The 16188-nt window shown below is 44.0% G+C and overlaps 1 protein-coding gene across 9 annotated transcripts in view; it reads left to right on the forward strand.

Moving 5' to 3' along the window:
* Positions 1–2853: 2853 nt before the first annotated feature.
* Nfrkb (nuclear factor related to kappaB binding protein) overlaps positions 2854–16188 on the forward strand; it is a 31358-nt gene continuing 18023 nt past the window's right edge. For 4 of the 9 annotated variants that reach the window (XM_076924580.1, XM_076924583.1, XM_076924582.1 and 1 more), the window contains exons 1-12: positions 2854–2958; positions 5413–5585; positions 7445–7646; positions 9392–9519; positions 10673–10847; positions 11343–11480; positions 12051–12124; positions 12901–12985; positions 13657–13837; positions 14252–14360; positions 14889–15015; positions 15537–15602. In XM_076924580.1, the coding sequence (XP_076780695.1) occupies positions 5451–5585; positions 7445–7646; positions 9392–9519; positions 10673–10847; positions 11343–11480; positions 12051–12124; positions 12901–12985; positions 13657–13837; positions 14252–14360; positions 14889–15015; positions 15537–15602 (1420 nt within the window). In that variant the 5' untranslated portion in view covers positions 2854–2958; positions 5413–5450. Of the gene's footprint in view, positions 2982–5412; positions 5586–7444; positions 7647–9391; positions 9520–10672; positions 10848–11342; positions 11481–12050; positions 12125–12900; positions 12986–13656; positions 13838–14251; positions 14361–14888; positions 15016–15536; positions 15603–16188 lie in introns of all 9 variants that reach the window. The other 5 variants (XM_076924585.1, XM_076924587.1, XM_076924586.1 and 2 more) reach the window with 2 other exon arrangements.

The following is a 16188-nucleotide window of genomic DNA, read 5'->3' on the forward strand; positions in this document are numbered from 1 at the left end:
CTGGAGCATGGAGCATGGCTCTGCCAGGCCTTGCCCTTCTCCCCAATTTCCTCTGCCTTGCTAAAAACCATTAGATTACATTCCTAGAGCTAACCACCAAGGTCTAGTCCCTTATTTGGCCACTTTCTCCTCCTGAGGCTGACTACCAAGATCAAGCTATCAAGTCCAGCAATCAAAAGCCCCCTTTGGCTCACCTGATTTATGTGCCCAATTAAAATTAAACACCTCATCCTAACATGGGTTTTTCCCCTTTTTATTATTATTATTATTATTATTATTATTATTATTATTATTATTATTATTTGGTTTTTCGAGACAGGGTTTCTCTGTATAGCCCGGGCTGTCCTGGAACTCACTCTGTAGACCAGGCTGGCCTTGAACTCAGAAATCTGCCTGCCTCTGCCTCCCAAGTGCTGGGATTAAAGGCGTGCGCCACCACCGCCCGGCCCCTTTTATTTTTATAAACTACCATTTCCATTTGGGCCATGTCTGTGTCCTTTATCCAGAGGCAGTCCTTTGTCTCCCTTTGGGCCAAATATCCCTCTCCCTTGTTCCCTTTCTCCCTCATCCTCTATCTCCCGTCTTGTGTCTTATTCCCAGCCTTATATGCCTCTGTGGCAAATAATCTCCTTTGTGCTGAGAACTTTGTCTTGGGGGTCCTGAGCTGATCCTGATCTTTAGGATGGCCCCATTGCGTGCAGTGTAAAATAAAACAAAAGTTACAGGGCAGAAAACCAAACCAAATCAGCCAGCCAACCAACCAACCAACTAAAAAACAAAAACAAAAGCCCCAGAGCTTAAAGGTGTTTACCATAAGACAGAACTCAAGACAGTGAGAGCAAGAGATGGAGAGGCAGACCCAGGGGGAAAAATGTTTTCGGATGATGTGTCTGATAAAGGACTGCTAGCCAAAGTATGCAAAGAACATAACTTCAACGAGAAGAGAAACAGTCCTAGTGGAAAAAAAATGGCCCAAAGACATCTTCACAAATATACACAAATAAATGAACGTGTGAAAATATGTTCTACATCTGTTACCACCAGGGAAGTTCAAATTAATGTTAAAACAACACAAGGTTTCGGGGTGTGGCTCAGTGGCAGAGTGCCTGCATTCCAACCCCACTACCAAAAACCAGACCATATTATTTATTATCTAGTTGGAAAAAAGATTCAATCTCTGCCAAGTGTGGTGGCATTCATGATAATGCCAGTACTTGGAGGTCTAAGGCAGGAATGTGGCAAGTTTGATGGCCAAATGATGGAGACACTTAACATATCAGTGGTTGCGGGAAGGAGGGAGGGGAATTGGGTGAGTAGGTGGAGTAGGAGTGGACAGTGAAACAGTATCATGTAGATCCATCAGTTATTTAAAATATGTACCACTCATGTTGGTGAAGAGTGTGTGTTGGGGGGTGGGGTGGTGGAATTTGAGGTAAACCTGTGTTTTGTTAAGTTTTGCTATGACCCTAAAGCTAAATAAAGACAAGGGCTAATAATGAAAATGGCAGTCTGTGATGTTTTGATGCTCTCTCGTCTGGTCACCCAGAATGATACTGCACCGTCATCTCTAACTGGTGGCTTCTAACTCCAAAGGATGTACAGACATCTGTAGAGCCAGTGTGTGTGTGTGTGTGTGTGTGTGTGTGTGTGTGTGTGTGCAAAGATTTGGCTTTATTTGTAAAGCATTTTTTTTCCATTGAGGAAAGGCCATGCCTTTACACATCCTGCTCCTCTGACATGTTTATTAAACTGAAGGAATTGTGGATGATGTACGCAGGATCGGAGGGTGAAACTGTAGAATACTTGAGAAGACATTCTAAATAAGACAGTCTTAGAGAAAGGCAGGCGTTTAATGATGAGTCAGAAGAGTGAGTCTTCAGTGTTTGCACTTTTCTGGAAGTTGTGTCGACTTGGAGACATGGGCTGTGTTATTACACTTGGCCAACCTTCAAGACTGAAAGAGTTTCTCCACTGTCTGTGGTCTCAAGCAAAGCCTTAATGAGACAGTGGTGGTGTCTAACAGTTTTCTCCTGCGGGAAGCTCTTTAAACAGGAAGGTAAGCAACTCAAACGAGCTTTCAGGGAGTCCCCAAAACTGACCAGATTCTCTAGGCACCTCTGCCAGGATAAACAATAAAAGCTGAGAGACACGCCCCCCCCCCCCCCCCCCCCCAAGATGGAAACCAAGCTGAAAAGAGGATTCTGAGAGGGAAAAAGCTACAAAGTCGACTCTGAGGCCATACCAGCAATCTAGAGGCAACAGAAACCAGCTGAGCTGCCTGGAAGAGGCTTAAACTAGCTGAGGCACCTGGAACGGACCCACTGCAACCTATTGAGCTGCTTGTAGGCTGTGCAGTGTGTTCCAGGTTCCCAGCTTTTGTGAGCTATCACCCACGCTAGGGTGAGCCTTGGTTTTGCAGCTAAGTCATTTCTGTTCTTGTTAAGTAAACCCTCACCCATATTCCTGTAAGTAATCCCAATAGTATTTCACCAAGTTGGACTATGGTGGTATCCGTATTTTGGTTTGTTGTCGGATCCTATGGTGAGTATTGTGTTGAGTCTCCCTAGGAAAAACTTTGTCTGAGAATAAGTGGTTGTTAGTTAGCACAGCGTCTGGTCAGATTGTGCTCTTGCTTCGCAGCTGACAAAAAGCGACATCGCTTTGTCCTCCAAAGCTCCTGAACCAGGAGAGCCCGCACAGAATGGAACTCGCCTCCTAAGCAGCGAGGTAGACGGTGGTACCAAATAAGGCGGGGCTGTTCATCTGCTGCCATAGGCTCCGCCCCAACCCAGCCTACCCAATACGCCCCGCCCCGCCGTTAGGTTTCTCCCCACAGGTCCCGCCCCTTCCGCTGCCGGAGCCCGGAACGTGCGCGCACCCAGACGCCTTGCGGGAGCGAGCGCGTCCCGGAGCCCACGGCCGGACGAGCCCGGGTTGAGACCCGTGGACTCGGCTGAGGTGAGGGCGGACCCAGGCGTTTGGTGGGTACCGGGGGAAGGGAAGAAGCGGGAAAAAGGGGAGAAACGGGGTTTCGAGATCTCCCTCGCCGTGGGCACGCGGCGGGCCCCACGCGTGGCGTGCGGCAACCGGGTGGGCGAGGGTTAGGGTGAGGACGTGTGGGGGAGGGGCGGGGCCGCGGCGCGCTGCACGCAGGTTGGGCTGGCGACGTGGGGCTACGGTCGGAGATCCTTGCTTGCTGGTTGCTTGGGAGGGTCTGGAGGGTGGGCTAGCCCAGGTGCAGAGAAGAGGCCTTCCTGGTCTAGCGAGGAAGTCCCCGACACCCCAACACTTAGAAATCTGCAGCTTCCTGGGTTTCGGCTCTCTAGTAGCGCCCATGTTTTGTATTTTGAGTTCTTGTGCAGAATAAGTGGCAAGGCAGAGGTTGTCACTAGATACTACGTTTAGCTTAACCAACCGTCGGCATTGGAAGAAGCTTCTGAGCCAGTTGTGTACATTGTGCACCTGTCAGATGAGGTAACTGACTCTGCACGCTGTCTCTGCCACTTACAGTAAGAGGATTTTATTCTTAAGCATCAGGTTGCTTCTGTGTTTTTCTTTCTTTTTTTTTTTTTTTGAAGTTTTGTTAAGTGCCGGTGTTTTGCTCCTTTCTCACTTTAACTCAGTTATTTAGGTGCCACATGCATTCAGGATATCTTCATTTCTCAGTGTGCTGAAGATGAGAGCACAGTTACCTGGGGACCACACAGTTGTGTCCGTGCAACACCCACCATATCTTTCCTTGATCTGAAATACTGTTAGAGCTTGAAATCATTTTGCAGAAAAGAGCTTCGTTCTAGGTATATTACAGGCCTGTTCTTTATCATTTGAGAACTTGGGAAGTGGGAATTGTTATGTAAACTCATTTAGCTGGAGATTATTCCCTGTAAGACCCTAAGAGGAGAAATTATGGTGGGGAGACCCTGGTCTAGCTCCTTCTTAACTACAGGTAAGGAGCCTGACACCTGGTGAGGTAAGATGCCACAGATAAGTGACCACCCAAGGGTAGAAATCTGATTGATCTTCCCACTTTTGTGGGCTTGTTAGTCTGTTTGTCAGTAATAGTGATAAGAGTCCAGTACAAGTAGAGCAGTTGTTCCAAACTGCATCGTGACCCTTCTAAAATGGGGATGGAATGGCCTTTTCAGATTGGTCATCTAAGAACATTGGAAAACACAGATACTTACATTATGATTTATAGCAGCAAAATTGCAGTATGAAGTAGCAACAGAAGCGGTTTCAACATGGGGGGAGTGGGTCACATGAGGAACTGTGTTAAAGGGTCGCAGTATTAGGAAGGCTGACAACCACTGTGTGTTAGCACTGTTCAGAACCATGGCCTCAGCTTCGTACTTGATTCCAGCTTTGGGAGATGTTCTCTAAGTACAGTCTTGTATTTAGTTTTCTAAAAAGAATGGCCAGCCCTGTTCAGTTATTACAGGAAAGAGGAAACTTGGATTAATTTATATGGATCTGAAGGTCAGATTGGCCATTGACAATAACAGTCTGGTGATTGGAGCCCTAGGAATTTATGTGATGAATAAAGTCATATCAAGTGTTTACAATTTAAATTGAGAGTATATGCAAGAAGTATTGTATATGATGTTAACATCTGCAGGCAGGCCAGCCTAGAGTTGGGTAAGTTATTTCCAAACTTTGATCTTCAGTTATTATCTGTATAAGAGGTATAATAAGCACAGCTGTAAGAATCATGTGAAAACTGGGATACAAAATGAGACCCTACCCCCTGCTTTAAAAAACAAGACTTGAGAGATAATTTATATAAGTTAGTATCTGAGTTTTACTAATGTTTGTTGAATTCATGGCTTTTTAAAAACAATCTTATATTAAAAATACCATCAGCATGTGTGTGTATGTGTGCAAATATCCATAGCATTCCTATGGAGGTTATTTCCTTCGATGGTGGGGGTCTAGGAATCGATCAAACTCAGGTCATTAGGTTTGCGTGGCATGCACTTTTACCCACTAAGTGATCATGCACTTGATTGACTATGCCTGGTTACCACTCAGTTCCTGGGTCTTATTCTTCTATAAAATGAAAGTGTAAAAACTTAAGAATTTAGAAGTTGTTGTAAAAGCATTTTGAGAAGTCTTACTAGGTTAGGTAGTACTTGAAAATTTGATGGAAATGGAGCATTGAAAGGATACCTGTATGGTTAAAGAAAAGGACATGATGTAAAAGGAGATTGGAACCAGGCATGGTTCCTTACTCTGTAATCTACTGTAGGAATGCTGAGACAGGAGGATTGTTGTGTGTTTGAGGCCAGCCTAGTCTGAATAGTGAATTCTAGGCCATTTTGGGATACAGAACAAGACCCTGCCCCCTGCTTTTAAAAAGCAAAAGACTTGAGATTGAATATTAGCATCCACCTGATCTCTGGTTTTCTGTCTCAGGGTGTATTTTTATGTAGTATTCCTGTGGAGAAGAAACAATGGATTCCTTGGATCACATGCTGACAGACCCCTTAGAACTTGGTCCTTGTGGAGATGGTCACAGTACAGGGATCATGGAGGACTGCCTTCTGGGTGGTACCAGGGTTAGTCTGCCTGAAGACCTTCTGGAGGATGTGAGTAGTCACATTGTTGCAAGAATTTCCTTCCCTGTCTTCCAACCCCCTTTCCTCTGCCCTCTGCCTTTCTTGCTCCCTCTTATTTGTCACATTTTAGCTTCATTCCCTTACTGTGTTTAAAAATGTAGTGTAGTTAGTATTCTGATTAAGTAGGACAGGATAAGATAGAGTCTGCATGTTTGTTTGATCAGCCATTCAGAATAATACTAGCATAATATAAGTAAACCATATTATAACAAGATAATTTCCACCAATTAAAAAAAAAGGTTGGCTGGGTAGTGGTGGCGCACGCCTTTAATCCCAGCACTTGGGAGGCAGAGGCAGGCAGATTTCTGAGTTCGAGGCCAGCCTGGTCTACAGAGTGAGTTCCAGGACAGCCAGGGCTACACAGAAACCCTGTCTCAAACAAACAAACAAACAAACAAACAAAAAGTTGAATATCTTAAGAGCAGAATTGTGTTTCCCGTAAATGATTTTTCCTGTTGTGAAACATTAAACAAACCCAGATTTGTCTGTGTTCATATGGTAACCTTCTAGTTGGGAGTAGTATGTGTCTTGGGACAGAACATCAGCGTGCCTTTGATTATTACTTTCACAGGTAAGATGTCAAGCCATCATTAGTAAGGAAGCTACCATCTATTAAGAAAGGGCTTGTATGTGCTCGCTGTCCCTCCTCTTCTCTCCCTCCTCTTCTCTCCCCCCTTCCCCTTCTCTCTCTCTGCCATAGGGTCTCATAGCCTAGGTTGGCTTTGAATGTACCATGTAGCTGAAGAAAGCCTTGAATTTCTGATCCTTCTTCCTCTACTTCCCAAGCACTAGGATTAATAGATACATACCACCATGCTTTGTTTATGTGGTACTGGGAATTGAACCCATGACTTTGTGCAAGGTAGATATTCTGTCAACTAAGCTACATACCCAGCCCAGGTACAATCGTTCTGCCAGCTGAACTTCATATCCAGCCCTCATTTGTATCTTCTTTGTGTACTCTTTCAAGGAAGTTTCTTTATGAGATCTGTTCTATCATCAGGTGCTTATTTCTGTGTACTTTAACAGTTCTTAAACTACTTTGTAATTGTGTGCTAGGCTTATTATTCACCACATAGACATCCAATATGTAGCTACTGAATTAAAAATGAAGTCTGTACTGGACTTGGTTCATGCACGACTTTAATTCCAGCACTTGGGAGGCAGAGGCAGGTTGGTCTCTGTGAGTTCAAAGCTGTCTGGTCTACAGAGTGAGTTCCAGACAGCCAAAACACAGTCTCAAAAATAAAATAAACTATGTATTAATTAAAGACTGAAGTTCATCCTGCCTTCCTTCATCTTTTAGTCCTTTCTTCTTAGACACCCACTCCACCTCAGCTACTTTTTTCCTGCTGCTTACTTTAAGTTGAATTCACATGGCAGCCATTATACCCTGGTTGGCAGTGATGGCTTCCTTACAGCTTTTCTCTTGAGTAATTTCCCCTGGATTATCATGTACTGCTATATTGTAATTTGTGTTCTATCTTTAATAAGCTCTTATTTGCCAAGCAGCCCAGGCTGGACTTGAACTCACACTCCTCCTGCTTCTCCCTCCTAAGTGTGGGGAATACATGGGTACAACCGTAGCCAGTTAGTCTTTGAGTTTTGAGAATTGAGTCAAAAAATCATTAGAATTTTAATCTGTTTTAAAAACTTCAGGGTCATAGTGTTGACTGCATAAGAAATGTGAATATACTTAAAACTCCTGAACTGTATACCTAATAGTGATAAAATGGTGAAGTTTGTGTTTTGTGAAATAGACTGCATCGACACAAAAAACGTTAAATACTTACTTCATTATCTGTTGTTTTTTCTTCACGTTCTTCTAGCCTGAGATATTCTTTGACGTCGTCAGCCTCTCCACATGGCAGGAAGTACTAAGTGACTCTCAGCGTGAACATCTCCAGCGGTTTCTGCCTCAGTTTCCTACAGACAGTGTAGAGCAGCAGAGTGAGCTCATTCTTGCCCTGTTCAGTGGGGAGAACTTCCGCTTCGGAAACCCTCTGCACATCGCCCAGAAGCTCTTCCGAGGTCTGTAGCTCAGTATTTTGTTTATGTTAGAGTTGAGTACATGTTCACTTAATGTACACATGCTTTTATAGTCTTCATTTTCATGGACTGATGTGGCATCTGAGGACAGTGGTTTTCTGTATTTATTTGCAGCCTATGCTATTTTTAAAGATTAAGAGTGTATTGATTCATGATAGAAAGTATATAATAGAACTCAGCTGTGTAACCATCGTAAGAAATAAAGCATTGCCAGCACCCAAAAGATCTTTATGACTAGTTTTTAAACTTAAAAAAGAGAGAAAGACAGACAGATACTAGCTTGTTTGCTTTTTTTTTCTGCATAGAAGTGTGACATCTCATAGCTGTGTGCATCTTTCTCTTTTATTTTTGTTTTGTTTTTGTTTTTTGAGACAGGGTTTTTCTGTGTAGCCCTGGCTGTCCTGGAACTCACTCTGTGTACCAGGCTGGCCTCGAACTCAGAAATTCACCTGCCTCTGCCTCCTAAGTGCTGGGATTAAAGGCGTGTGCCATCACTGCCCAGCTTGCATCTTTCTCTTTTAAAGATGGGTCTCACTGTGTAGCCTGGGCTGGCCTTGAGTTTAATGACAGTCCTCTTGCTTTAGCTTGCCTGGGATTTTACACATAAGCCATCACTGCTGTCTTAGCATATAAATCTTTTCACAAAGGAAATCTCCCATATAATCCAGCTCTGTTAGTTGTCTGTAAAAGAATTTACACTGAGCAAGTAATACAGAATACTCCTTGAATTTGTTTTATTTATTTAGTTTAAGGCTGTCACTGTCTTCAGAAACATCAGAAGAGGGCATTAGACCTCATTACAGATGGTTGTGAGCCACCATGTGGTTGCTGGGAATTGAACTCAGGACCTCTGGAAGAGCAGCCAGTGTTCTTAACCTCTGAGCCATCTCTCTAGCCCCCACATTTATTTGCTTAGCTACTCCTGAAATATGTTTGTAAGTTGCTGTTTAAATCCATAACATACTCAGGGAACATGCAGTGTGCTTTGTCTTGTTAAACTGGAATACTTGATTGTGGCTTAAGACTGGGGAGAACAAATCTAAGAGACAGTCCTCACTTGGTTGTCCAGGGTGGATCTAAACTGGTCTTATAATCTTGCCTGACTTTATAAATAGCTGAGGTGTCAGGCAACACTACCATATACAGCTGCTTTTCTTCCTTTGATGGATTATTAGTTTAAATACAAGGTCACCTTTGGTGTTAGCAATCTGTTTGATTATGGCCCAGGACTCTGGTAGCAGTACACCTTCTCTCAGGCAAAACAGATTAGGAACCCTGGAGGATTTTGAAGGTTACATAAGGGTCCTTATAGAAATGGGTAGTATTGCTGTGCCCGCCGCACCCCCCCCCCCCCCCCAGTGTTACTGTGTGGTGAGTATATAAACAAGATGCAGAGGTGGAGCTGAAGATTCTTGTATATTTCTCTGACTTGATGCTGTATTTCAGTTCTAGTTTTGCTGAAGATAATTGTGTTACTGTGGTTACTATGAATAACCACAATTGAAGTACTATGAGTAACCTTAATTGAATTGTTTTTTTTTGTTTTGTTTTTATTTATTCATTTTTACTGTTCTTTTATTTTTGGGTCTTTCTCTTTCTTGGGTCTTATCTTTGGGGGTCTTTCCTAAATAGTCGAGTTTTCTTTCTGTGCTGCAACCACATCGGTTATATACTCTTCGCATATGTGTGGACTGATGCATATACAGTTGTTTCTCTTTGTTTTTAAGATGGACACTTTAACCCTGAGGTGGTCAAGTATCGTCAGCTCTGCTTCAAGTCACAGTACAAGCGGTATCTCAACTCCCAACAGCAGTATTTCCACCGGCTGCTAAAACAGATTCTTGCTTCCAGGAGTGTAAGTAATGCTCGGAGCTAGGTATTCAGCATGCTATACAGAGTGGGCAGTGACTTGGCAAGCATCATGGCATCATGTGGTTCTGATACAAAGACCGAAAGAACCACTAACAAAAGTTGGGCTTTGTCTTGTCCTCTTACCAGGTTTTTAGATTTCAGAGATGTTAGACCATGAAAAACAAAGCGCTTCCTAAAATCAGTATTTACAAAGAGAAGCAAAGGGCTTCAGATTCATCATAGGTTTTGAGGATATCTAGGATATTTTGGAATTGATGTTCACATCAATTCACATCCTGACCTGATTCTGTTACATATATACAGAGCACAGAATTTGGTGGCCTCAGGCTCCTTTCTGGTTTGATAATTCTCTGGGCAGAAGTTACTAGGAATTCTTAATTTTATTATATTTTTATTTGTTTCCTTTGTGTGCAAGTGAGTGCTAATGTGTAGGTGCACGTGTGCCGCAGGTGTGCACATGCCGAAGGCAGAGAAGACGAAGTGCTGGAGTCTGTTTTCCAGGCTTGGTGGCAGGTGTCTTCTGAGCCATCTCACTAGCCTCCTAATGAGTTCTTTAAGTTGTTCTTTGAGACTTTGTATACAAACACGTAGATGTTTAGTGTAAGTATTAATTCTGAGCGAAGCAGGACAATACTAAAATGGGGTATTTTTCCCATGTAACTCAGCTTCAGTGTTTCTTACTTGAAATGCTTAGAACCAGAAGTGTTCTAAGTTTCAGAATTTTTTCAGGTTTTTGGAATACTTGTGAATTTTTGGGGGATAAGACACAGTTGTAAACAAAATTAGGTTTCATATGCAACTCATGGAGCCTGAAGGTAGTTGTATGCTGTATTTTTAGTGTTCATTTATTGTGTTTGGGCTTTGGTCTGTGACACACGATACAGTGCAACATTTTTCACTTATGATGTTGTGTTGGTACTCACGAAATTTCAGAGTTTGTTTTGTTTTTTTGTATCATGAATGATCAAACTTTAGGTACTTTTTATTGTATATAATCATGTATCTGTATATTTCTATGTCATTTGGACGGGGGAGAATTGGGCTTTTTTAACATTGGAGAGAGGAAAACATGGACTTACAGACTGTCCAGAGAGCAAGATTTGATGATGACCTGGCACCTCATTTGGTCTCCATAGGATCTCTTGGAGATGGCTCGTAGGAGTGGCCCGGCTCTTCCCTTTCGACACAAGCACCGTTCACCATCCCGAAGCCCTGAGGAGCGGGAGTGGCGGACCCAACAGCGTTACCTGAAAGTCTTGAGGGAGGTGAAGGAGGAGTGTGGGGACACTGCCCTGTCCTCTGATGAGGAGGGTGAGTGTCCTTGGGTACTTCTGGGAGTCTAGGGTTTTGGAGCCAGTGGTAGCCATGTATTTTCCAGTAAAGGGGCCTCTGTCTTGTTTGGTGGGGTGGAAAATGGGGCTTACGAGCTCTTGGTGGTTGAGTTGTTGAGGCACTGTTGAGGAGTGACTCCATGCACTTTTCATTCTTGTGCTATGTGGCACTTAGAACATCTTGGACAGATCCCTGCAGTAGAGGTTCTTGGCACAGTAGGTCTCTGGTCCCATTGTGCCACTTGAGAGAACTGCTTTTCCCCTTACAGGAGAGTAGTAGTGACTATTGGCCTGCTGCAATGCGACCCCATCACTCTGTTGAAGTCTCTCTCCTGGAAGAGCCGTTTAAATGTGTGCTCCAGCTCATCTGGGGAAGGGTCAGAAAGGAATGTGGAACCCTGGCCTCCATGTTGTTGGCTTAGCCCTGTTGAACCCAAATGGCCACTTACCCAATCTCCCCTATTGGAGTCCACAGCCACGTTGGATTTACAAGAAAAATTTTCTTTTGAAGATCTCAGCTCATGGCTTCCAAGCTCTCCAGCACGTTCTCCTAGTCCTGCGGTGCCCCTGAGGGTGGTGCCCACGCTTTCCACCACAGATATGAAAACTGCAGGTGAGAACTGAGCTGACTCTACTGCAGTTCCAAGACACCATGGTGTAGAAAAGTGAGAGCTCCTTAGGGAGGTGGGGACTGCCTTGACACCAAACAGCAGTGTTGCTTAGAAGAGGGAGATGGGGAGAAGTCTGGTACTGTGCAGGCGTCCCTGCTTTCCTTTGTTTTGAAATCATTCTCAGAAACTGATCAGTTGCTATTTTTAGTTAAAGAAAGCATAATTGAGCTTGAACTAGCAGTAGAATGTATAGCCAGACCCATAGCAACTCAGGGGGCTGTAGAAATAACTTAGATTTGGAATAGGAACTGAAGGAGAGTGCCTAGCCTCTTGGGTGTGCTTACGAGTCTGCTAAGTAACTGAAACTGGTTCGTGTATTTAAACAATGGTAGAATGCTGATCCTGGGACATTATGAAGACTTGTGCCGCTTATAGCACACAGAGTCAGAAATAGCACAGTGGGACCACAGGCCTACTATGCTTTTGAATGTCTGAGTGACTAGGCAGATTTAAGTTCGAGCTTTATCATAGTGAATGACCTGGTCCTTGTGGTTTGGTTCATTTACTTTCAGATAAAATAGAACTGGGGGACAGTGACCTGAAGTTAATGTTAAAGAAGCACCATGAGAAGCGGAAACATCAACCAGTAAGTTTGTGGTGGGGGTGGCCATTTGTGATTTTCAGTGCAATGCCTCTGATTTGTCCTGAGACAGTGTTAGTCACTATCTGGGTTGTGCTTTTTTGTTTTTATCATTGTCAAAGACAGGAGCAACAAGAAAGGCAACTTAGCATCAAAGGTATGAGGAGCCAGGCTAGTGCTTTGGCTTTACAGGGCATGGTTGCTAGTGTGTGCTTCCTTCAGTCTGTGGTTACACTGGTGTGTGACCTGCCCTCCCATTCCCAGAGGCTGAGTTTATCCTTGGTCCTGCAGCCATAAGTGGCAGAGCCAAGAATCAAACTCCATGCTCTTCCATTTCGTGTGGCCTCCATTATCTTTCGGTACATTAAGGTGGAGAAATGCAGTGCAGAGGACAGACATCTGAGAGAGGTGACGTAGGAAGAGCAGGGAGAGAAATTGAATTCTGTCTTTGCTTACAGTAATAATCAAGCAAACCTCCTACATCCTCACAATCCTATTTTCAGACTTGTAAACTATAGTAGTCATAAGACTGTTGTATGAGCATGCGAAATAAGAATGTAGAGGGACATTATGAACTGCAGCTACCGTACAGCAGAAAGGGGAGCCAGGCTTTTCACCACTGTGAAGAGCAGTAAGAAGTTGTATTTTTATATATTTTAATTTAACATAATTCCCTCAGGTATCCCTGGCATACTTTATTTATTAGGTATATTGGCACAGGCACCATCAATTTTGGGTTCATTTTTAGATCTTTATAACCAGATCTTTAATGTCATATCTAGGATCACCCAGACCTTTTGACAGGGGACCTGACCCTCAGTGACATCATGACTCGAGTAAATGCCGGCAGGAAGGGCTCTTTAGCAGGTAAAAGACTATGGGTCCCAGTCCCCTCTTAGATACCTGATTTCTGATGTTAAATTGTATGACATATTGTCTGTATGTGACAAAACTAAATGGAACCCTAGCCTCCTTTATGCTGGCCACCTTTGTTTTGTAATTGCCTTCTGAATTTAAAATTAACACAGCAGGGCCTGGGAGGGGGCTCAATGGATACAGTGCTTGCTGTGCAAGGGTGAAGATCTGAGTTTGTATTCTCAGCACCCATGTAAAAATTGGGTGTCACAGCCCTCTCTAATCCCAGTGCTCTGGAGGCCAAGATAGGACCTCTTCAGCAAGTAGACTAGTTAGACTAGAGAGACTCTGTCTCAGCGGAGAGTGATTGAGAAAGATGCTCTATGTCCATATCTGATCTCCACGTGCACACACATACACACCTACACATGAATATGCATATATGCATATAGATGCACGTGTGCCATACACATGGACACTTGAATAAAATGAAATCAAATCAGCACAGCACGTTATTAGATGTTAAATTACCGGTCATGCGCTGAATTTGGATTTCAAAAGAACTAAGTCCTACTACTGAGTCTTTAGACAGGCCTTGGGGAAGGGTATGCAGCTAAGACCTCTCTCTCACTTCATGTTGCAGTTTTGTGACTTGTATGTGTGTGTGTTTTCCCCGTTCCCAGCTTTGTATGATTTGGCTGTTCTTAAAAAAAAGGTGAAGGAAAAGGAGGAGAAGAAAAAGAAGAAAATAAAGTTGATTAAGTTGGAGACAGAGGATCTGGCTGAGCCCCTAAGCAATACTGAAGGGGTTCCAACTCTCTCACAGGCCCCCTCTCCCCTGGCAATATCATCTATCAAGGAAGAGTGAGTGAGGCAGATATAACGGGCTGCACTGGGGGTTGTCAGGGAGGGAGTTAAGCATGGGCTGAGCCCAGTCTTGTGGCTTACGTGAGTTGACTATATGTGCTGAGCTCTGAGATCTTGCTGGGAAAATGTACCATGTTCTCCTTTCTTAAGCTCTTGAACTCTTGTGCTTACAGGGAGGCTCAGGCAACCTGAATCCATCTGGCATGTGTTCTTTGTCATTTTGATTGTTCCTACATTAAAAAACTGAATCTTTGTAACGTGTGTGTGTGTGTGTGTGTGTGTGTGTGTGTGTGTGTGTGTGTATTTGTTACATATGTGGAAGTTAGAAGACAGCTTGGAGGAATTGGCTCTCCCCTTCTACTGTGTGGGGCCCAGACATCAAACGCTTACATTTTCTTCCTTCCTTGTTAGACCCCTGGAAGACATCAAGCCTTGCCTTGGAATCAATGAAATATCTTCCAGTTTTTTCTCTCTTCTGTTAGAAATCTTGCTGCTGGAGAGTCAGGCTAGTCTTCCTACGGTAAGAGCTTGAGAGATGCTCTTGACTGGTCTCTAGCTTCTGGTTCTGCTTACTTTCTGATGCTGTGATAGAGATGGTAGACAAAGCAACTTGGGGGCTTACAGTCCATCCTTAAGGGACATCCAGGTAGGAACCTGGAGGAGTGCTGCTTTTACTGGCTTGCTCTCCATGGATGGCTCATCCTGCTTTCTAGATCACTCAGGATTATTTGCCCGGGGGCAGCAATACACATGATGGGCTAGGACCTCCCATAGCATTTATTATCAAGAAAATGCCTCACACAGTTGTCCACAAAAGTCGGATGGAGACAGTTCCTCCAGAAAGGCTTTCTTCCCAGATGACGTAGCTTGTGTTACCTTGACAAAACAAACAGCACTTGTAAGAAGTAGAACTCAGCTTGGGTCCTTGGACAGCATTGCAGCTAATTTAGGAATTTGGCAAACTGTATATTCTTGCCCTGCTCTGACATCTTGGAATTGCTGATATAAAAAGAAACTTAACTGTGGTCCATCTTTTCCTTTCCCTCAGCTGGAGGATCGAGTTTTGGACTGGCAGTCTTCTCCAGCCAGCTCCCTCAACAGCTGGTTCTCTGCTGCTCCCAACTGGGCTGAGTTGGTGTTGCCTGCTTTGCAGTACCTTGCTGGAGAAAGCCGAGGTGGGGTCTTCTCTGTGAAATTTTATCATGTTCCCCCCCCCCCTCTTTTTTTTTTTTTTGGTTGTTTTTTTTTTCCCACAGAGACAGGGTTTCTCTGTATAGTCCTGGCTGTCCTGGAACTCACTCTGTAGACCAGGCTGTCCTCAAACTCAGAAAACCTCCTGCCTCTGCCTATCAAGTGCTGGGATTAAAGGCGTGCGCCACCACTGCCTGGCTATGTTTTACCTCTTTTGTCTAAAGAATTCTTGCACTAAATTAGTCCAGTAATGCATTTGGATCAGATACATCCTAGGAGTCTTTCCTGACACACCAAAATAAATAGGTAGGTAGGTAGGTAAATAGGTAGGTAGATAAATAAATAGGTAGGTAGGTAGACAGACAGACAGACAGACAGACAGACAAAGCAGACAAAGCAGACAAAGCATCAGCAACAAAACCACTCAGAAGCTCTCCCAGAGCTTAGGGCTTGTGTCTGTATTAGTGTTAGGGTTATGCTTGTTCATGTGATCTATTTCTTACAGCGGTTCCTTCCAGTTTCTCTCCATTTGTTGAATTCAAAGAGAAAACCCAGCAGTGGAAATTGCTTAGTAAGTAGTCCAGGCCTCTAAGAGGTTTGTTTTGTTTTTCTTCCCTCTCCATTTTTTTTTTTTTTTTTTGAATGAGAGAAATTGGTGATGGGAAGATTGTCACAGAGAAGAGTGGTTGGAGATCCAGGCAAGCAGGGAAATGTGTCATAGCGTTTCTGAGGAGGAGCTGCGTCTCTTGTCACAGTAGGGGGAAGGAGACAGTGGCTCCACAGCAGTGGGCTCACGTCTGCTGCAATTGAAGAGGCTGGAGAGCAGGGAGACAGTGTGTGTGAACATATGTGACCTGTGAGGGCCCTTGGCCATGGCTGTGCTGGCTCTTCAGCTTGTGCTCACTGTTGTGTCCTCAGCTTGCCCATCGCTTGTTTCTTTGACACTCACCCAGTGCCTGATAGTTGGGTGTATACAAAGGCCAGAGTGCAGATCACTGAGGTAGTTTTTGATTTTGTGTTGAGGGCAGAGCTGGCCTTTCTTGACATAGCCTGCCTGTGTGGTCCTGATCACATGGTGCTTCTAGCCTGTGCAAGGGATATAAGTACCATCAGGAGCCAGGTACCCGGGAGGAGTCTGAGTACGAGGTCACAGAGGA

Source organism: Arvicanthis niloticus, chromosome 26 (assembly GCF_011762505.2).
Source record: "Arvicanthis niloticus isolate mArvNil1 chromosome 26, mArvNil1.pat.X, whole genome shotgun sequence".
Taxonomy (NCBI): Eukaryota; Metazoa; Chordata; class Mammalia; order Rodentia; family Muridae; genus Arvicanthis; species Arvicanthis niloticus.